A 21,437-nucleotide genomic window follows, 5' to 3' on the forward strand; every position below is an offset into this window, starting at 1 on the left:
GTTCACTCTAAGAAAATAAAAAATAAAGCAATTCTCCAATAAAGTATTGTTTTATAAATAGATTGCTTGCCATCATAAACAGGCAGAACTTTTTTCAAAAAGCATCTTAGCTCAATACCATCACCCCCCTTTTGTATCATTACCACTGTAAAGATGACAATTTTCCAGTTATTGCTTTGGTGGAGTTTCACAAGGTCTTCCTGGGATTTGTGACATTGTGAGGGAGGCAAAGAGAACACCAGTAACAGAGAAGGGTCACCCACGTGATCCTCTGCCCTTCGGCTTGAGCTGACAATTCAGCGAACTGCCCACCCCTCTCCAAACTCCCGTCAAGAGGGTCGCTCCTTCTCCAATTCCCAGGGTGAAGCAGGAGCTGGGGGAGGAAACTCAGCAGCCCAGGGGCCTCGTGCTGGCTGCTGGATCAATGGCCAGTGTCAGCAGGTTCCCAGTTAATGATGCTGGAGCCAGTGGCAGCCTCGCTCCCGGCCACGCTTTCCACAGGTACTCACACACAGGACACGGGGCTCTGGAAAAGCCAAGGAATTGCCTCATTTTGTCTATGAGGAATTTTTTGTTAAAGGCGTACACCTCGCATTTTCTGTTCCTAGGATCAGTCCTTAGGTTTGAACAAAGGAAAGATGTTCACATTCACAACGGTGCCATGCGACAGCCAAGGGCAGCCGACAGCATCTGTGTGACTACAGATCCGCTCACAAAGGCTTGCTATAAAGAATGCAGTGTTTTGTAAGCCTTATGTGTGTGTAAATGTATATAAATTTCACATTTATCATTTTAAAGTGTGAAGTGTTTGGCAAACACACAAAAATCACAAAAACCAAACAAACAACAACAAAAAGACACACCACAGGAAAACACAACCACAAAACAGGGAACCCTTGTCCTGTTTCTGTGGTAAAAGGATGGAGCAGTTGAAGTCATCTCTGTATCTGTGTAAGCTCTGGAGTGGAACAACTGAATTATGGGAATGTGATAACTGTACAAGGTTCTTCAAACTACTGACATTATGATTGGATGATCCATGCAGACTACCTATAAAACCTCTCCCACTCGAGGCAAGTGTTCAGCCAGGCTCTGTTTCAGCCCCAAACATGCAGTCCAGACCTCTCAGCTAAAGGAGAAAGGACAAAGAACGTTTCCTTTGAATTCAGCCTACTGCAGCTGAAGGCTCCCACATTTCCAAAGCCTCAGAAGCCACAACACTAAAAACATTCTCCACAGTAACAACATTTTAGGATCCCTTTAATTCCTGCCAACTCAGTAAGTTTTTACGGTAGTCCTCAGAAAGTTTTCTTACATCTGTCTAGCAGTGCTTCTGCCTTCCAGCCATAGGCAGCAGAATCTTAACTGCTCAGCCCAGACTCAAGCAGGACATTCTTCTCTGGAGGTTAAAATCAGTGTAACTACACTGTCTACACTTCTGGAAAACTCTTTTCCAGTAAGGAAAAGTACAGCAGGAAGACTTTTACTCCTAACATATTACATTATGTAGGAATCACAACCTAAAATAATGCCTTGTTCCAGAATGTGGAACAAAAATCATTACTGATAAAAAATGCATACCTAATTTAAAAGTACTTAAAGAGTTAAAAATGCACACCAAATTTCATAATTACCTTCTCAAGTATTTTCTCCCACAAGAGAAAAAGCTCAGAATCATCTGCCACTCCTTTTATTATTTTTTTTTAACCTTTGAACACTTTCAAAAGCTCCAGTACAAGAATGACACCACCACCCTTCTTCCAGACTGGTGACTGTTAAATTATATTTTGTAACATCAAGAAATTATTCTTGGTTTACAGAAATTGCTTCCTCAAAGAATTTGACAGATTTGAAACTGAATCCATTTGTCATATTCTCTATTTGCTCCCAAGAAGCTCATTATCAGGAGTTTCAAGTTCTCATTTAATACAGGGCAAAAATTACCAAAAACCACCTACTGCCGTGAAAGCCACCCCTGCTCCAGTAATTCTCCTCAAATTTCAATTCTGGTAAATCTCTCCAAGCAAGTTTCCACCAAAACTTGAGTTTAAAATATAAGTAAAGGCACTCCCATAACCAGCAGTGATGTGACACCTGCTGGCTTCATCCTCTTCCCAACCCCTCCCCAGTGGCAAGCTCCCTTCCCAGAGCAGGCTCTGGAAAACAGTTACGTTCAGGATCCCAGCTTCCCTGCTTCACCACAGAGGGCACAACTGTGATCTGCCAGGAAACATTTAGCAGATTTGAAAGGTAACAACTGAGAAAATCCAGGCCATAAACACCACAGAACATTTGTATCAAGTTTTACTGCCAAAAGTTTTATTTTACACTCGAGTTGCAAATGAGTATGGTGTACACATCATATAGGATGCAGAAGTACTGCGTGAACATATTTATCAGCAATAACAAATTTTCAGGAAATAGAACATCCAAAGTTCTCTCTTTGTTCCAATACTTGACTTACCTTTCTGCAATATAAAGAACATTTGAGGAGTGGCCGAAGAACAAAGAATGGCTATAACTTGTAACTGAGGAAGTTCTGGCTGCACACAAGGCACACAAGGTTTACAGCGAGACACTGGAGCAGGCTGCCCACAGAAGCTGCACAATCACCCTCCCTTGAGGGTTTCTAGATCTTGCTGAAGCCTTGAGCCCTGCTCTGAATTCAGCACTGACTCAGCTCTCAGCAGAAAGCTAGACTAGAGACTTCTCTAGAGGTCCATTCCACTCTGAATGATTATAAAATTCAACTCAAGCACAATCAGCAGCCGAATTCAAACAAATCAGTAAATGCCTCCTGTTTTCCCCACTCCCAACAAAAAAAGCAACACTCATCTTTAATGAATCATCTTTACAGCAGTCCAGCATGACTGAAATCAAAGAAACAAGCACCAAATTAAGTGTACTGAAGAAGACCAACACCACATTAAAAGGCTTTTGCATGATTTAAAATTCTTTTTGTAACAGCAAACCCAGATTTTTTAATTGCTCTTTACACATTTTCAATTATCAGGTGAATAACAATACCAAATATATTCCCAGGCATTTTAAACTGGGAGATTTCCTGTCCACACTGAGAAAGTTTCTACTGGCCCTTGATACACTGGCAGTGCCATATCCCCTGCAAGTGTCCCAGGGAAGCCAGAGAAACAGGGGCTGGGAGGTGGAAAGGGAGTAAGGAACCCCAGAACATTTCTTTTACCCTGGGGACCATTTCTCTTCCTGTTTGAGACCTCTTTCTGTTGCTAGGGTTTAAATGTAAAACAAGTGGAACTATCAGGAAGGACTCAATTTCCTATTTTTAATTCCATATGACAGAAAATCACAATTAGACAAAAGATGCAAGGCCAACACCCATCACTAAAGCAGCTGTAGAAGAATTAACTGCATCATGTGACACAAGCAGGCAACAGGGAGTAAATATAAAACCTGAAAAGAACTAGAATTTTTTTTTTTTGTGCCAGCAAACAACTGATCCTCTAAAACAAAATAATTACTCTGGTGCAAATAAAAAGTCAATAAACGTGTGTGGGTATGCCCACACCAAATGTGACATTCACCTCTATACCCCCCAGTTCCAAAACACTAAACTTCTCAGTTTTACGGGGATTTTCGTTTCTCAATCTCAACATATCTCAGGATAATTATGAGCACTCAAAGGCCAGACAATTTGACCAAGAGTGAATCTCTGCAAACACACAATCTTCCACCTCTGAAAGCCTGCTAAAAGCGTGAAGTCAGCTCGTGCACCCACACAGAAAACCATGCACCCACCACAGAGGCAGCTTTGGTTTAGCTTTATGTTAGGGTAGTGTGGGTAGAGAAGCAGAAGAGCACTGAGCTCTGCCCTGCACTGGGTGGCACAGGAACAGAGAGGAGCGTTGTGCCCAACTATGGGTCCAGCCAGGGAAGTTCTTAGGCACTTTCTTGTTTCAAGCAATAGTTAAAAGTACTGAAATCAAGTTGCTATAGCAAGAAAACAACTGTTAGCTGTATGTGCAGGAACAAGACAAGTCAAAGTTACACAAAATAAATATAAAGCAAGTAAAGGGAAAAATCTCTTTATCTGAAATGACAGAAAAGTAAAGGGAAAAATCTCTTTATCTGAAATGACGGAAAAGTAAAGGCCCAAATTCAAGAACTTTCAACATACTTGGAGAAACAATCTATTCCAACTCTACAGTACTGAAATAAGATCAGATTTGTGGGATTGGGTCTCTTTAAAACACAAAACAAGTTGTAATTTGGTGGAGTTCCTTCTTCAGCACACAAAACAGTGAAAGCCCAGTGACAGTTTAGTCCTGTCAATTTTGATACTTTGAAGGGAGAAAAAAAAGCTAAAATGACACAGAGGTTAAATCAGTGAAGATAAAAGATAAGAAAGAACAGATAAAGGGGGCTGGATTCTGATACATCTAACTCCGAGACATTTGATACACAGGCATGGGAGAAGTATCAGAGTTAGAAAGGTTGTGGCCTTGGAAAACAGGCAAGTAAAATTGTCAGGGATGTTAGGAAGCAGTCTAGGGGGAGTCAGAAATAAAAATTAGATCTTTGAATCTGAACAGGTCTGAGGCTGGCTGGATACTAAAGGAATTATCTGGTGATAGAACCAGAGAGAACCAGACTAGGGGGGAGGAGCACTAGATTTTTGGAGAATTCAAATAAAGTGCAACATAAAGAAATCCAAAAACAAACCGGAGAGAGGGTGTTCAGGTACATGAAATTACATGAGAGGGAGGAAAAAAGGACAAAGTATTAAAACCAGAAACAGTTATGATGATGGGCACCACCCCCTTAAAGGCAGATGAAAGAGAAGCTTGGTTGCTACTGAAGGAAGAAGTAATTCACTGCAAGGAATGAGAGGCATAAAAGATACAGAAATAAAAGAGCCAAACTTGCACAGTTAAGAGGCAGAGAAGCTCAGTTCAGAAAGAGATCTTGAGAATAAAAACAACTTTGAAAAGGATCTTGTCATGCAACAAAATCAGGATTGAAATTTTTGTATCAAAAATGGATGGAGAACAAAAATGAAAAGCAGATCTGCAAGCAAGCTCAACAAGAAAAAAAAAAAGTGAGATAAAAGTGATTAAAAAGTCCACTTGGGAAGAGCATTGAAGCAGGTAAGGCAAAGCTGAGTCCAAAGCTGTGTTGTGCTGACACACTCTTCTGATATTCAGAAAGGCTGGAATGGAAATTAAGAAATTACAAGAGAGTATGTCTGGAGGGAGGAACAGAGACAGGGCAGAATGAGAAGCAGCCAGAGACATCATGTACAGAGCAGCAGATAGAGATAAAAATAAAGACCAGTGAGTCAAAAGAAGTGAGGCCAATGAAGGAAGGAGGCAGCAGTGAAGATGAAGGAGTCAAAAAGGTTAATAGACTGGAGATCCCAAAAGGGGTGAGTGACAGGGTAGAGGAAAGAGAAAGACAGATAAGCTGAAAGAGAGCAGGTAGTGATCAGAGAAAGGGAATTTAGAAATGAGAGATAATAAAGTGAACAGTATTTAGTAAAGACAAGGTCATGGGAATGATTGAGGCAGTGAGAAAACCTATCTAAAACTAGAAATCAGAGCCACTGGGCTGGAAGAACAGAATGAAGAACAAAGGAATAAAGTACTGATCAGGGGAAAGGAACTGGGCTTGCCCATGGGGAGGGATGAAATCTGGAGAGAAATGAGTTGAGTTTAGCAAAATCACAAAGACAGATGCAGACTAATGACCACGAGGAAAACAAAACACACAGGACTTCAGACAAGGAAGAGGGTAGGGCTGACAACACGACTGACAAAGCAGAAGCCAGGAGTCACAGAACTTTAATGGTGAATATAAATGGAAAATATTTTTTCAAAAGCATCAGAGAAGGGAATAAAGTTTAAAAAAACCCTCTAAATATCTATATTTGAGTCATGTTCAGAAACATAAGTAGCACCCCACCAGGCAGAGTCAGCACCCCTATTTCCCTCCTTGCCAGAAAGATTTACTCACCAAGATCAAACCAGAGATCAGAAATTCAAAAGACCCACAGTGCCACTGGCTAGATAATGTGGGGATATGGCTGGGTTGGGAAAATTTTGACTGTTGAAGTAGGTAAAGACTAATAAAGACTATTAAAAATTATGAAAAAACAGTGATTTGACCTCTGCCATCCAGCACCTTTATGTCTTCACAAAACAGGACCCGAAGGCCTTCGTTGACTCTCCCTCACATCTCCTCCTGTTCCTACAAGCTCACAAGCCAACGCAGCATTCACCAGCACTCCAGCCCAGCTGTTGAGATTCTCATCACACTGTATAACAGCAAAGATAAGAGATTCAGCAGACAGATTGCTGCAAACAAACATCCCTGCGATTCTGGGTCCCATTCAGAGGTATCTGAGAACCAATGGCATTAAAGTTCCTCTCCATTTCCAAGCCTCTGTCAAGAATTTCACTCTACGGCTTTCTTAATCATGAGCATGAATAAAACACCAGCCTTCTCAGACACTTCTAATACCACATTTCACCTCCTGCTATACTGGCATGTTTTTAAAGTTTCTGCTCATTACAAAAAAACACCCTTCTACTGCCTGCTCATACAATTGGGAGCTGGATCATTAGGAGTGCAACGAAAGAGGGGAAAAAACCCAAATTATTCTCTGCTACCAAACCAAGGACACGCAGAAACTAGAAAAAGTGAGCTGAGCACATCATTGCTATCTATCCTACTGATTACTGTTTATTCATGTGTGTAGATGTGGTTCACTCAAAACGACTGAAATTACATAAAAACCAGCTGAAATATAAACATGAGCTCACAGGACTGGGGCCATAATGGGAACTCTTTGTTATTTTTATGCTTTATCATGTATTTTAATATGGCCTGCAAATAATTTTAATTTTAATTTAAAATTTTCACTTAAAACACACATTATATTGGATGTGGTATTTTTAGATAATATTTTGACAAATAATACAAAAATTATTTTTTTAGTATGCTGGTTTTTTCTTACAGTCTAGAAGTCTCACCTAGAATCAACTACTGAAAGCAGCAAGTTGTCCACAAAACAGGCAGCATCTACTGTAATATATACATATCTAAAAAAGAAAAATTTGAAAAAATATCATAGAAACACTTTAATTTTTACATTACAATTAATACCTGTATGCTTTATTTCTACTGGATTACTGCACAGCAGGGGAGCTTTTGACACAAAGGGAATTTATGCAATGTCATTCAAAGCACAAAGTTCACTCCTGACACAAGTTAATACTGGAGCATTACTGAAATAAAAGGAGGAGATGGTCAGACATTTTGGGCAGAAATGTAACATGTTTTCCTTAAAGAAAATAAACACATAATGCCACAGACTGAAACAAACAGTGCCAAATGTTATAATCAACACATGAAAAATGGGATGGAAGTTTAGAAAAGAAAATATTTTATAAGCACACAGCATACACTGGAGTGATATAACAAAAATTATAATTTTCATATGTTACTGGGTATTTTATTTTAGGGAGAGACTCTACAATCCCCATTTATTTAAGCAGTTTTATTAACCCACATTGGCTTTTTAATTAGAGTTTGGTACCAGTCAGGTGCAGCATTCATTTCACAGATTTTAAGTCAGGAACAACTATTTCTTTTCCTCAGCATAGTATTTGATCATAACTACTAAAAATCCCCCACTTTGCTAAAAAATTTAAATGCTTGAGTATGCACATTTGCTAACTCTTAACTCATGATTCTTTACATTTGCTAACTCTTAACTCATGATTCTTTTACTCAACATACCTTTCCAGGGGAGGGATATCTATCAGCAGTTTCTGGCAGGAAAAGTTCAATACTTTATGCACAATATTAGATAAAAATAGCCTGCATTGCATTTGGGGTTTTTGGCGATTTTTAAATGTTCTAGCACATTTCAAAAAAAAAAAAAAAACAAAAAAAAAAAGAGTACTTGTGCATATTAAGAATAAATTCTGGCAGTCAAGCAACTATTGTGCTGCCTTTTTCAATACAAAGCATTTCATTCTATGACACGTGAAACATTGTTACAGAATATAATCATCATGTTTTAAATTATATAACCATTTAATAAATGAAAACAAACCTAGAGGTTGCTAAACACAGACCAACAATCCTCAATTACTTTCCAACAAATTGTTCCACAGAAGTTCTATAAGGTTAAGTGCACACAGACGTGAGAAATAAAACTATGGTTTCATACAATTTGTCCTTAAAAAAAATGGAAACAAAAAAATAAAAAAGTATGTAATTAAGATGAGCTGATGATCTGGCACATACCATCTAAAAACTCCCTTTTTTTTTTTTAAACACAATTTTCATAGTATTTATAGTTTTAAAAAATACAAAACTGAAAACATCCCTGACCCTCCCTTGAACACAAACTCCACAATTTTTTTTTTCTTTGAGCATTATATCAAATAAAAATTACAGCTGCACAGAGAAACAAACAAGCAAAACAAATCTGAGCATGCAGGGATGTGACTGCATCTAGAACCTAGATGTGTATGTACATACTGCTGCTTTTATCTGACCTAACTTTTTACCCACATAAAGAAAAAGACTTAACTGACAGTAACAGCTCCTTAGCTGCTATCACTGATAACAATTACCTTTTGACAGTTCTGTAAAAAAAGTTCAGTCTTGAAACTCAAGGAATTTCAATTCACTCTCCATTTTTACCACACTTGAAAACAAGACACATTCCTTCCTTAACAATGAAAATATCATACACGCATACCCCAAAAGGCACTAAGGTCTAACAAAAATATTCAGAATTTCCTTTTAAACTAATAAAGTATCTGTAAGACAGTTTGCATATATAATTATTTCCCAAATTAAGGCATGGCAACTTTCTCTTAAACAAAAAAGCTATAATTTACTTCTGCTAAATATAAAACTAAGTCTCAGGATACAGTATACAATAATCATATATTTATGTAGAATACATTTTGTGTTATACTAGACTATTATATCTTTGCCAAAAGATTTCAGTATTTAGAAAAAAAAAATATTCAAATTTAAATATACTGTAAGGACACTCAAATTATTTTAAACACAAAAATCTACAAACAGTGACATATACACAAACAGCTGGGAAGTTGTAACTTAAAGATCATATCTTTTAATCAGACCTGCTCACAGGACAGCCACAAAAGAACCCTATTGGCTGCAAGAAGCATCTGCATGTTTGTAAGACTGAACTATGCAGACTCCCACTGCCCCAAGGCAGTGCTGCACAAGTCCAGTGAAAATGACCAGATTGCTGAATCGACACCTTAAATTTTCCCAGAAAACCTTCAACAAATGTTTTGTGTATTATGAGAAACTAAAAAAACAAAAGCGGATGTTACAAAAATTTCAGCACGACAATTTCTCCTGAAATTATTTTTCCATTGCATTTGGCAAGCAGATAACAAATTCTATTCCTTGCCTACTCTTACAGCAAGAACTGGAAAGTACAATTCAACATAAAATACAGTAAGATCCTGTAATAATTATGTTCCTCTCGGAACAAAGACTAAAATAAATTTCACTGCGCTGATTCATACTTTTCATAAATTACTAAAAAGGTGAGAGATTCAGACATTTTGCTTCTTGATAATAAGCCTAATATCTGTATCATGTGCAAAAGTGCAACTGTGTTTTAGAACTGAGGCCCAACCGAATACAATTTTGTCATTACAGAACATATACTTGAACCCACTAACGTGGAAACAGCGATTCACGGCGCCTTAAAATTACGCTTTCCATATTTCAACCTGTTGTACAACTGCAAGTTAGTACAAAATACAAAACCCAGAAATAAACGGAAAACAACAAAGCTTGGAGATAAATTGGTTTACAATTCAAAGCACAACAGTAAGCTTCAAATAATTACATTGGTGTAACACACACGGAGAGGCGGGATGATTTGTTTCAAGCACTCGGTTCTCGCTGCTGCTTTCCCAGGGCTCTGCTGGCTGCTCAGCTGCTGGCGGTGTGTGCGTGCATACGTTTCGCTACATCGTACACGTAGGTGACGTCTGGGCGCTTCTCCGGATCCGGGTTGATGCACATATTAACTAATTGTCGCAGCTACGAGAGGGAGAGAACATGACAGCAGCGTTGGCCTTCTTACAAGCGGGATTTGCGCGTTATCAAATTCAAATTAATACAACTGGCAAGGATTAGGCGAGCAGAGATTCCGCACAAGCACGCGGGCAGCCCTCCCTCCCCGCTCACACGCTGCCTTATGCAAACGCGTACGCAGCGCACTCCCCTGATTTCTACGTTCTGCGCTGCTGTCCAGGAAAACTGACGAGCAAATTCAAGTTCTAATCCTTTCAACATACAACTTTAGACATGCATTTAGTCCAATCCCCCAGAATTTACAGAAAATCCCCCATGTTTCTGGAGGGCTGTGCCAGCAAAGCCCAGAAGACTGAAAGGAGCACAGAGCAAAGGTAAACGAGGGCTGCTTTGCTCATTCGGTCCCGATACAGGAGTTAACCAGCAGTAAATGGCATTTCTGCCTGACAGGGTCCAATAAACAAAAGGCAGTGGTGCTCCATCTAACATACAGTTAACTCCCAGAACCTCCTGCTGCCAGGAGCTACCAATACATACACATTTATTCAGTCACTGAACAAATTAAACCCACTGAGGGCTACCTATTATAAGGACTCCACTCTTGAGGAAATATCTGAACTTAAAACTGGAAGCTGGGAAAATATTTTGGGCAAGTACCACATTATGCTGGCCCTCTTACTCCACTTGTCCACAACTGAAGACATGATACTGGAATAAATAAGCTTTGGCCTACATCCCAACATGCATTCCTTCGGTTAGATTGTTTATAGTGTTCTTTATGTAAAGAAGCACATAATTAACAAATATTCACAAAAGCCTCTATATGGGAATAAACAAATCACTACGACAAGAAAATCCCATGTTTCCAGAAACCCCCACAACGTATTGGGTGTTTTTAATGGACATATTCAGCATAACCAACGCAAAAGAGCTTCCACACCACCTGCATACTTTTCATTGCCTTTACAAACTCTCAGGACATTTGCAGGCTTTTCCCCCTCCACTGATACGCATAAGAATTTATGACATTAGAACTTACTGTATTGTATGGATAACCTTCTGATAGGGCATCTATTTTAAATTGTGTGCATCTCCTAAGCATTTTTCAGCATGGAACATACCTCTTTCATACTGTCTTACTGAAATGTTCACAATGCTTTCCAAAAAACTACTTAACCAACTCTGAAGGTCTTCCTTTATGCTTTTAAGTAGCTTTGCCAAATCCTCCCGGACCTCCTTATAGCACTGGGGACAGGTGGGGAGGGAGCAGAAATAGATCTTCAAGAAATTTACCTATTGAGCACTTGAGAAGTCTTGTCACAGACCTCTTAAAGTAGCAGGCACTGCAATTACTGCAGTAACTCCGTGCCCCTCTTCCCTAGGCAGGTCCAGAATCTCAGTGGCAAGGCAGGAATGCTGAGCTGACCATGCCTGGGACACTGCACAATAGTGCAGATTCCTGAGTAATTTCAACATCCTTGAGCTCTTTTAAGCCTTGTAAATGAAAAGCAAGCCCTTGGAAGAAGGTGAATTAATTCTGCCATACAGGATGAAAAGTTACAGGGGAACACAGCCTTTCAGGACTGAAACTGGGACCACACTGGATGCTAAGACTGGGTTACAGCACTGATCCTTTACTCCCACAGGAATACCCATTTCAATAAACTTGAAATCCATCTGTCAAGCCCCTCTAGTACTAATAAAATTTCCAGTATATCAGAAAAACTCACCGGTGTCACAGGAAGAGGCACTGAGAGTCTAAAATCAGACTATCATTAGAGATAGAAGTCATTTTCTACTCCCTGGCACAGAGTGGCCAAGAGGCAGAACAGACTGAGCCAGAGGGACCTCCTGTTGCATCCCCAAGCTGCAAACTTCTTTGTCTGCTTATTGTTCTTAACCTCCTCTGTGCACTTAGCACAGTGACTGTCTTTAGCCTGGAGCTTAGCCTGACACTGGAGCAGTGGGACACACTTGCTTTAACTTTAGCAGGCTTTTCAGCTATGAAATAAATAATTAGCACTCAAGTCAGGAGGAGGAGGGAAAAGACAGAAATATGACAGGCAAGCAGGTTGCATTGTTAGCCAGCTGAAATAGAGAAATTTCCATATAGGGAAGTTTGGATAAAAAAACCTGCACACAAGGCCATTCTTACTGTGAATAAAACCTTCTGGAAGCCTTTTCCGAGTGCTTTTCTCAAGACCTGCTGGCAACTAACACTACCATTGTGGACCCGCTGGCTCCTTCTGCTTTTACATCTGGGTAGGAGGTGGGCAATGGACTTTAGAAGAAAAGCACCTCAATCAAAGGGAAGATTTTAAAACTTCATCATGAAAGCAGTGTGATACTAATATTACCTGACAAGGTTTTAAGAGTATTGATTGGAGGTGGCAAGGGAGCCCCAGCCTTGAATTCCCTAAAGCAGAACAGCTTTCAGTAAATGCTGAGTACTGACTCTGAATACCAGATGTTTTTAAGGGATATTTAAAAATTGAGGATATCCAAAGTTATCAAGCATTTGAAAATCTTGGCTTGCGTCTATCACTGAAGCAACAGTTTCTGAAAATGCATCTCAGACCATTAGGATTTCTAATCAAAGGTTTTTAAAAACATTACCCATCTGTCCATCTAAAGGTGTATCCTTCTGTCACACTGTTCTCTGACGACACAGACAATTACTAACACGTTACTCTTACAGAGGTTTCAAAACTTAGAAAAAATGTCACACCTTAAAACTCACTAAAATTTACTCACAAAAAGTTTCTTGAAAAAGCACTTGTCTTATACTTTATAATGAAAGTATTTACACTCCTATATTAGAGGATGCAGAGATCATCACTCAGTGACGTTTTTATTTCAGAAAATTATTTTTCATTAAAAAATGAAGTGGGTTTTACTATTCAGTGATCCCTGATCTTTACTGCTCACCCAGTGTCCTTCCAACCTGGATAAAAGTTTGACATCTCTATTTCCTGTACAGGTGAAACATTTACCTGTATACTGTATTGTAATATGACAGATAACACTTGTTTGTTTCTCTTTTTTACACTTCATGCCAGAACAGTATTTTTCACAGAAGCTAAAAATGCTTTATTTCGGTGCAATAGGTAATAAATGTGGGTTTTTCCACATACCTTAGTGAAGGCACAAGTCTTCACAGCAGAACATAAAAAATATTCCCATTACAGTTTCCATAACTTGTTCTTTTAAGAAACTGTTTCTTACTTATCTTAATACCTATAGTAGCTCTGATTCTCTCATTATCTTTAATAACTTACATGTATTTTGCAGATAACTGGCTTATCCAAGGTGCAGAAGTACGTATCTGCTTTGAAGTAACAGAAAGTAACATGTTGTGCTTTGCATGTGTTTGCACAACAAAAAACCTATACAGATGTAAGGAAAAGCTGGAATCTCTCTCCCCACCCAAACTCTAAGACCTTCTATCTGGGTCACACTTTGATATTTGCCCTTTGGCTGGGAATCCACATCTCCAACTTCACACTTAGCTGCAGCGAAGTAGCCTTGCAGGCAGGCCAACTTCAACGAACCACTAGTGGTATCATCATTAAAATCCTGCTGAAGGTCACCATGGAAACCGCCTGCTGAGGCTTCGCTGCTGCATTCGGCATCTCCTAATCAGCTACCATGTGAAATGCAAATTCAGACAGTCTGAAAATTAGTCAAGAAGAATAGACGATGAGGATGCAGATATGTGAAATATTCATGTGCTTCATGGAAAAAGGAAGACAGCATGAATGACACAACAAAGAACGGCCCCTGACATTCTTGCTATCATTTTGCATTATTGTTCACACCCTACTGTATTTCTAGGCCTCCAGTTCTGAAGCTGGTTATATGAACTGCCATATTTAGAGTCTACAATAAATAATAATTAAAAATGGCCAAGGTAAAATGACTAACCGGCAAACCCGCAAAGAGCTAGAGCGTATAAATTACACAACAGATCATTATTTCATCCTTTGTAACGTCACCAAATTATCTTTTTAAGTCCAGTTTGTTTCATAAAAGGGGAAAATTGTCACTATAAATACAAAACAAAACACTGAGCAGTAATCTTTTATTAATAGTCCAATCACTGTCTGTGAATGCAAGAAAATTTAAGGTTCGGAATTACAACCCCTAGTCTATAAATGGAATTGTATAATGCTTTATGTTTATTAAAAGTATTTCAGTGCTTGTGTTTATTTGTGTTTTCAAAGTAATCTTTAATTCATGTAGTCTGAATTCAATTAGAATTGGTTCCTAATACCTGTTCTTTGGTTTACAGCTTCTATCAGTTTGCCCTGTTCTTTTCAAAGCAGGAAAGTATTTCAAAACTCACATCTCAGAACATTACCAAGCAAGCATTTTTATTTTTTCATTCTGTTACACTAATAAAAATATTTATTTTGTTTAGTTTCTTTTCATTTTAGACCTTATAAAAGCAAGTACTCCGCTTTAAATGCACTAATGACAGTAAGAACTGTTAACTCTCAGCTTAAAGCAAGCACTGATGAGATTTGCAGGAGTTTTTTGTTCAAATTCAATTATACTACATCTGCCTGTATTTCTCTGAGATTTCTCTCAGTCTTGTCAGGAACCGCTCCTTGCAAAAGAACTGCTCTTCAATTGTACTGAACGGCACATCCCAGTTTGATAATGCAGACAAATGGGACCTGAACAATTCGTTTTAACTACTGAGTTACATTCTATCTATTTTCATGCAGGCCCCTGGAGGAAAAGGGGCAGTGTGCTAATTTACTGTGCAACATAAACACGTATAGCTGTGCTTTTAGAAAAGCACCCTATAGATGTAAGACCCTATCCCATCCTGGCATGTGGAACATATCATTGTGTATTCTGGGAAAGCATTTTGTCATACTTGCAAGGAAGCCCAATGAAATTAAGAATCTAATCATGTGACGTTTCCATCATTAATACCCTCAAATATAAATCATGAGAGACTTGTTATGACAGGAACATTTGAGTGAGTTCAACAAGCAAACACTTATAGGAATAATCTGCAAATAACATAAAATCACACAAGTTCATTTACTTCCCTGGAAGTGTGCCAGCTTACGTAAACTGAGGATCCAACCCATGAAAAGGAAAATTACTTACTTCCTCTGAATAGTGATCTGAAGGGAGAGGTGGGTAGTCACACTGTTCTATCTTCTTGCACAGAGAGTACAAGTTCATTTTATCACCATAAAAGGGACTCTGCAGTGCAGCCATCTGTTTAAAGAAAATGTACAGTTTTCGTTTGCGGTTTTAAGTAAAGGTATTTTGTCATAAAATCTTTAATAGTAACAAATAGAAAGTAATCCTTTAATGACTCTCAATGCTCTGCTTAGAGGGAGCCTTGCAGTGGTAATAACAGAAGTTCCAAAACTATTCCTGTAACCACTGTAAGTACTTATTCCATGTCATACAACCATAGCTGCCACAACCCTTAACAGTGCAATATCTGAATTGCACACAATATCTGAATTAAGGTTTTATTAATAGACTGTGAGGGGAAACTCAGTAGTTTACAATATTGCTGAGAGTGGAGAGTCCTTGCACCACAAGGGACACTGAAAGAATCCAAACCCTTACTTTTCCTCGGAAGACCTTTCGTAAGATAATGTGTAACTTACAGGAAAATTTTATCTAACCTAAAGCAATGCACTGTGTAGATAACACTAGATAATGGTAGCAGATTCTGTAACCTTCCACAGCCATGACATTAGACTTCAATAGAACTGGGGGTTTTGAAAGCAAAAAAAAGCTATTGTCTATACTTCCAAAATCTCAGACCCAAAATCTTCATAATAAATTATTTAAAAATACTTTAAAAAAAAAAAAATATCCCCAAGCTTCCATCCAAAACACAGAACTGGCACCTATGGCAATAATTTACAATTACAATACAAAACCGAGAAAATCTGTCGCAGAGCACTTATATAATTGATCAGCTTAAAACCAGCATTAATAAACCTACCCTTTATTTCCAGGCAATGCTACAACTTGACATTTGAGACGGAAACAAATACTATGGCTAGCTGGGTTAGAAATTTAAAAATTCATTTAAAATCTCTCCATTCTGTTCAAAGCCTAAGAAATCTTTTAACTGCAGCAGCACGAATGCTACTCCGAGTGCAGAGCTGCCCCAAAGTCAGTCACCCTTTTCTACATGTGCTAATAAGTTTGATTTTGGAAGGACAATGTGTACATTCCCCAGACAGGCAGAGTGTGTGTGAAACACGCTAGTCCATGCTGTGCTACTCAGTGAGCTTCAGCAGGGACAGGACAAGCTGAAAATGGCTCTCATCTGTCTTGTGGTCTTCCAGATAGCAGTTTAACTCTTTCATGTCTAAGCATCAATAGCACTGGTGGAAATGCAGGAAAAGAATTACCAAAATTCTCTTCTGTTTATTTTGCATCTCATTAATTTGCTCTCAAACAGTTCAGTACTTCTTCATATTGCCTCCGAGTAAGAATAAAAAATTTTAAAGCTCCCAAAACAAGTATCATGCTACAGTTCCATCCTACACGCCTCCCAATCTGTATTACTAAGATAATGTTAGTTTTTGTATTTACACGACATTGTCTCTTACCTTAAAAAGAATGTTAAAAATGCAAGCTGAAGACCAAAAAGAAAAGAAGGAAAAAAAAAAAAAAGGAAAATCAACTGCAGGGTCTGTACACATGCAGAAATTCTAAATAAATGCGCAGATACTCATTTTTGTACTCTAGGTGTTCATTAAAAAGTACTTTTGTTTGAATGCTGCCGAGTGTTAAAAAAATTCTGAATGTCCCCTAAGGAGTTAAAACAGGAATGCTATATTTTCATGCATCTCCTGCTTTGACAGATGAAAAATGTCAACTGTCCTGTTTTTATTTTCAAGCTTTTGCACTATTCATCTGGTTCATTAGTGCATCTCGCTGCTGCCCCTGACAGCTGCTCGCCCTCTCCTCCCAGCAGCTGAATTTTTCAGGCTAATTTGATCCTCCACACTGAGACGATCGCTAGAATGATTGACTTGCTCCCTGACCTCCAGGGTCTGACTTTGCTGATTAGTATTCTGGGGGTGTCTGAGGGACCAAAGCCCACTGTCTGTCTTCAGGGCTGGTGGCAGCTCGCTCTCTCTTTTCCGCCCCCCCCCTTTTTTTTTCATTTTATTTTTTTTTTTTTTTTTTTTTAACTGTAAGCCACCAACCTACAACCCTGTAAGGATGCAATTGCTACGATGAACAATAAAAGGAAATGTGTAAGACCTACTTTTTCATGTAAAGGTCCATGTAGCAAAAGCACAGCATCTTGATTTTAATTAGTAAAGTCTACTTTGTTGCATATCAATTAAAACTCCACTGGTAGTGTTTTTGAGGTTTCAGAAATACCTGGGGCTCTAAAAAATTCAGACTTTAAAACATATTTCTGAAAAATCTTATTGGCCACCACAGTTAGTATTGAATAATTGTTATACACACTACAAAAATAATTTTTAAAAACAAGTTAGTTTAAACATAAATTAAAACATAACTGAAGAGTTCAGCGGCAATTAAGCTTTTACTGAGATGTGATAAACTAGCCAGAGCTTTTCTCCAATTAAGCTGGAGACAATCCACAGTACATATAAATACACATCGCCATGAAATCAACATAATAAAACATGCTAAAATGCAGGAAATAGACAAATCACAGAAAGACAACCAGCACAAAACTGCACAGATTAAAAAACACCATTCATTAGTTCACACAAGTCTTGAAGAACTTAAGTAACCACTTTCCAATAATTAAGAAAAAACACTAAATGAGAAAAATGCTGAGTACGTATTTTGAATTTGCTATACCTGAAATTTCAAATCTACAGATAAATGCGCAAGATAAACTTCCAAAACCAAACAAGAAAACCTACGACAAATATCTGGTATGTTGCAGAATCAATTAAATGCACTTCTAAAAGAAATTAAAAGCTATAGTTGAAGACAATGCCCAATATTGCAGCTCTGTATCAACAACGAGGGCCCTAATTATTTTATTCTTGCAATAAGGAAAACAAACACTACCTCCTATTAGCTTAAACAGCATCCTGGTGAAACCTCTAAAATTAATCAAAGGAGAATGGCATTTCAAGATGCTGAGTTAATCAATGGAACTGTGTTATTTAGGTATTTCGGGATTATCTACCACATCAAAAAAAAAATTAATATTCACATCAGTGTTTAATATACCCTACCAGCATTAAGGCAGCAAGCTTTAAAAAACACTTTAGAAAAGTACTAATGATTTAGTACTTTTATATCCAGCAATTTTATTTTATATAACATAAAAGAAAAAAACTAAAACTGTGGGGATTTTATATAATTGCAATTCAAGGGTTTTACTCGTTTGTTTCCAGTTTTAAAAAAATCCTCAAGTAAACCAATGAGGGGCAAAGAAACAGTAATACTGAAAAACGCTCATCTACCTTTATGCTGCCTTAGGGCTTGCAGGACAAGTGTGCAAAGCAGAGCACTCAAATTCAAGGCAGATGCCATGGTCAGTGTTGAGGAATCCCAACACAGGATTAAGTTTTAGTTCAGGATTCAAACTTCTAAATACTTGCTATCAGCTGGACTTCCTTCCTTGAATGATCTCCAAGATTTAAAGCAACAGCTGTACACACATCTGTAAAGCGCAGACTTGCAATATAGCTATTTTTCCTTTTAATATTCAAAGCAACATCAATGGTAGAAAGTAAGCAAGTATTACTGGAGATGATTCACCTAGCAGTAACATCCAACCTCATCAGGCTGCCAACGTCTTCTACAAAATCCTAAAATAAACAAGGAGGTGCTGATACTGCTGAGTATGCGTTAAATGAGTTCTGCTGACCCACTGAGGCAGGTGGCTTGTAGGTGAAGAAAAAGTGACTTCAGCATATTAGTTTCTACCTGGAACACGACTGGGGAGACTTCACTGCCGTCGTTGATGAAACCATTTTTTTCCCCAGCATCGTTCAATGCAAATGTTTGTTCTTCTAATCAAGAAATGATACGCAAAGAACTTGGAAGGTGTATTTGTTTTAGAAGCCTACCTATTCTTCACACCTTCATTTGCCTCCATTTCAATATGCCCTGTATCTTTATTTTCTCAGAACAAAGTATTATTTAAAATTACGTGTCAACCTAGCAATCTCAAATGTGCCAATAGAGAAAACTAAACAATTGCAGTTTAACCATCACATGAGAAGAACAGAAAAAATCCATGTGTGGGCAGCAAAGTTATTAAATTGAGAACTCATCCAAGCTAGTACCAATAAGCACAGTAAACCTCTTCCATCATTTTACTAGGTTTAAAGTATTTCTAAAAATAAGAAAATGGTATTAAAATAACTATATTGCAGTTTTTGAAAGCATTACTTACATATTCAAATCAGTCCTACTTTTCAATGCATTTATTACCAAAATCATATAACCAACACAGGCCATGGAAACACTTAGAACAATTTTACATGGGCTTGCTATTATTCATTTACAAATCCTTCAGTCATGCCAAATCTTCAAGAAATTGCTGTAAAATCTTTGTAGCAAGCCCAGTTAAAGGCAAGTTCGAGTAAAACACAAATAAAAATATTTCACATGCTTAAGTTATGTAAGGGGAGGGGGGCAGGGGAAGAGGGAAGTACAAGAATGTAATTAAGTTCACTGTATATATCACTATTACCTCATAGAGCAAACAGCCTAGAGACCAGATGTCAGACTTGAAGTTGTAACCATTTTCATGTATTCTCTCTGGAGACATATAGTAAGGTGTACCAACTGCAAAAAAAAAAAAAAAAAACCACAGGTATATTTGAATGAAAATTTCTGTTGTTATACAGTAGTAAAATTACAGTTTTCATGGTAGAAGAATATTTTTCATCTTTCTCATTTTGCTACAGTAAAAACTCTAACTCATACTTAGGACACATAATTTTGACTGAAATACATGAATTAGGTATCTATTTCATGCAGTGCAGCTTTATTTTCACTGCTCACACCTCATTACCAGAGCTATGAAGTTGTAGATCACTTCCAAATTTTGCTTTTAAAGAATCTCACAAGTAATTTGTTTCTCCTGAAGAGAACCAAGGGAAGGTACTACACACACACATATCCCTGCTACTTTTCTGGACTGTTATCACTGCAACTAGAAACAACAGCTAGAAATTCTCTTCCATGGGCTAAATTTTATTTTTTGTTTTGTGAGTTCTGTTCTTGCTTTTAGAATATATAAATCTGAAAAGGCTAGTTTTGAAACAACAACAACAACAAAAAAACCCAACAACAAACCACAGCTACTCTGAATAGCTGAAATTAAAACTGAGTTTGAGATTCAGGACCTTCAGAGATGAGGGCAGGAAGACCAGAGAGCCCAGCAGAAGCAGAGGTTCCTATGGGCAACTCAGCCATCATCTGTAGGACTGAATTCCACTTTTCAGCTCCCAGATCTGCGCCTGTCCCAGCTTAATACTGCCACGGAGTTGTGGGCTCTGGAAATGCTCTTGAAAAGCAGCATTTATTAGGATTGTCCCAGAGTGGATTTATATTGGATACTCTAGAACATCTCTCCCCTTGATTTTAATCAAACCCTACTAGTCTGTGTCACAAGTTACTTGGAAGAGTGAAATACTGAGAGGTGTTTCAGCTCTACAAAAAATGTCATTACAAAGAAGTAGCTGAGTGATGGTTCCAAGCATGACAGAGCAAAAAGAAATTACGAAAAATAATGGTAGTAGCAATTTTAGCACACTGTTTCTGAACCTTCTCCCTGTATCCCCCCAAAATGACTGCCTAACAGCAAAAAAAGTCACAGATCTATTCAGACTTTTATTTCATTTTTGCTTGAATATTTTCTTAAGCACTGAATCCCGATGATGAAAACCCACTGATTTCTGTCAGTTCAAGTTTATTTTACTGTGAAATCAAACATCTTGCAACACCATCAGCAATTAAAATCAACAATTTCTCTGGTTTGTACTTTATGGTGTGAACCTCACATATTATTGTAACGCAAGGATCTGGTTTCACTTCTGCTCTTCTGAATAGAAGAGGCTAATTCAGAATTGATCTCTTTATGAATGCTGGAATCAGAGATACAGTGAATATGTAAGTACTTCCACTTCCTGATCTGAAAGATCAGGTTAAATAACTTTAAGTAATCAGACAGATAGTTTTACTCTAATAACTTCCAAAAGCTAAGGGTTTTGTTTTGACAATGCGTCCTACCTTTAGGAAATGCTGCGTGTCAAACTATGTCATACATTCTCAGGGAGTAAGGAGGAGGGAGAATTACTTTCCCCCTTGAAGGGCCCAGCCCAGACAGGGAAACCCAGAAGAGAAGCACC

The 21,437-nt window shown here is 38.1% G+C and overlaps 1 protein-coding gene across 3 annotated transcripts in view; it reads right to left on the bottom strand.

Moving 5' to 3' along the window:
* Positions 1 to 2,291: 2,291 nt before the first annotated feature.
* The window catches only part of NEK7 (NIMA related kinase 7), a 67,125-nt gene continuing 47,979 nt past the window's right edge, over positions 2,292 to 21,437 (bottom strand). For all 3 annotated transcript variants that reach the window (XM_040072647.2, XM_040072649.2, XM_040072648.2), the window contains exons 8-10: positions 19,775 to 19,869; positions 15,205 to 15,318; positions 2,292 to 10,086 (exon numbers count right to left, since the gene is read on the bottom strand). In XM_040072647.2, the coding sequence (XP_039928581.1) occupies positions 9,976 to 10,086; positions 15,205 to 15,318; positions 19,775 to 19,869 (320 nt within the window). In that variant the 3' untranslated portion in view covers positions 2,292 to 9,975. The remainder of the gene's footprint in view (positions 10,087 to 15,204; positions 15,319 to 19,774; positions 19,870 to 21,437) is intronic.

This window comes from Hirundo rustica, chromosome 9, assembly GCF_015227805.2.
Source record: "Hirundo rustica isolate bHirRus1 chromosome 9, bHirRus1.pri.v3, whole genome shotgun sequence".
Classification (NCBI taxonomy): Eukaryota; Metazoa; Chordata; class Aves; order Passeriformes; family Hirundinidae; genus Hirundo; species Hirundo rustica.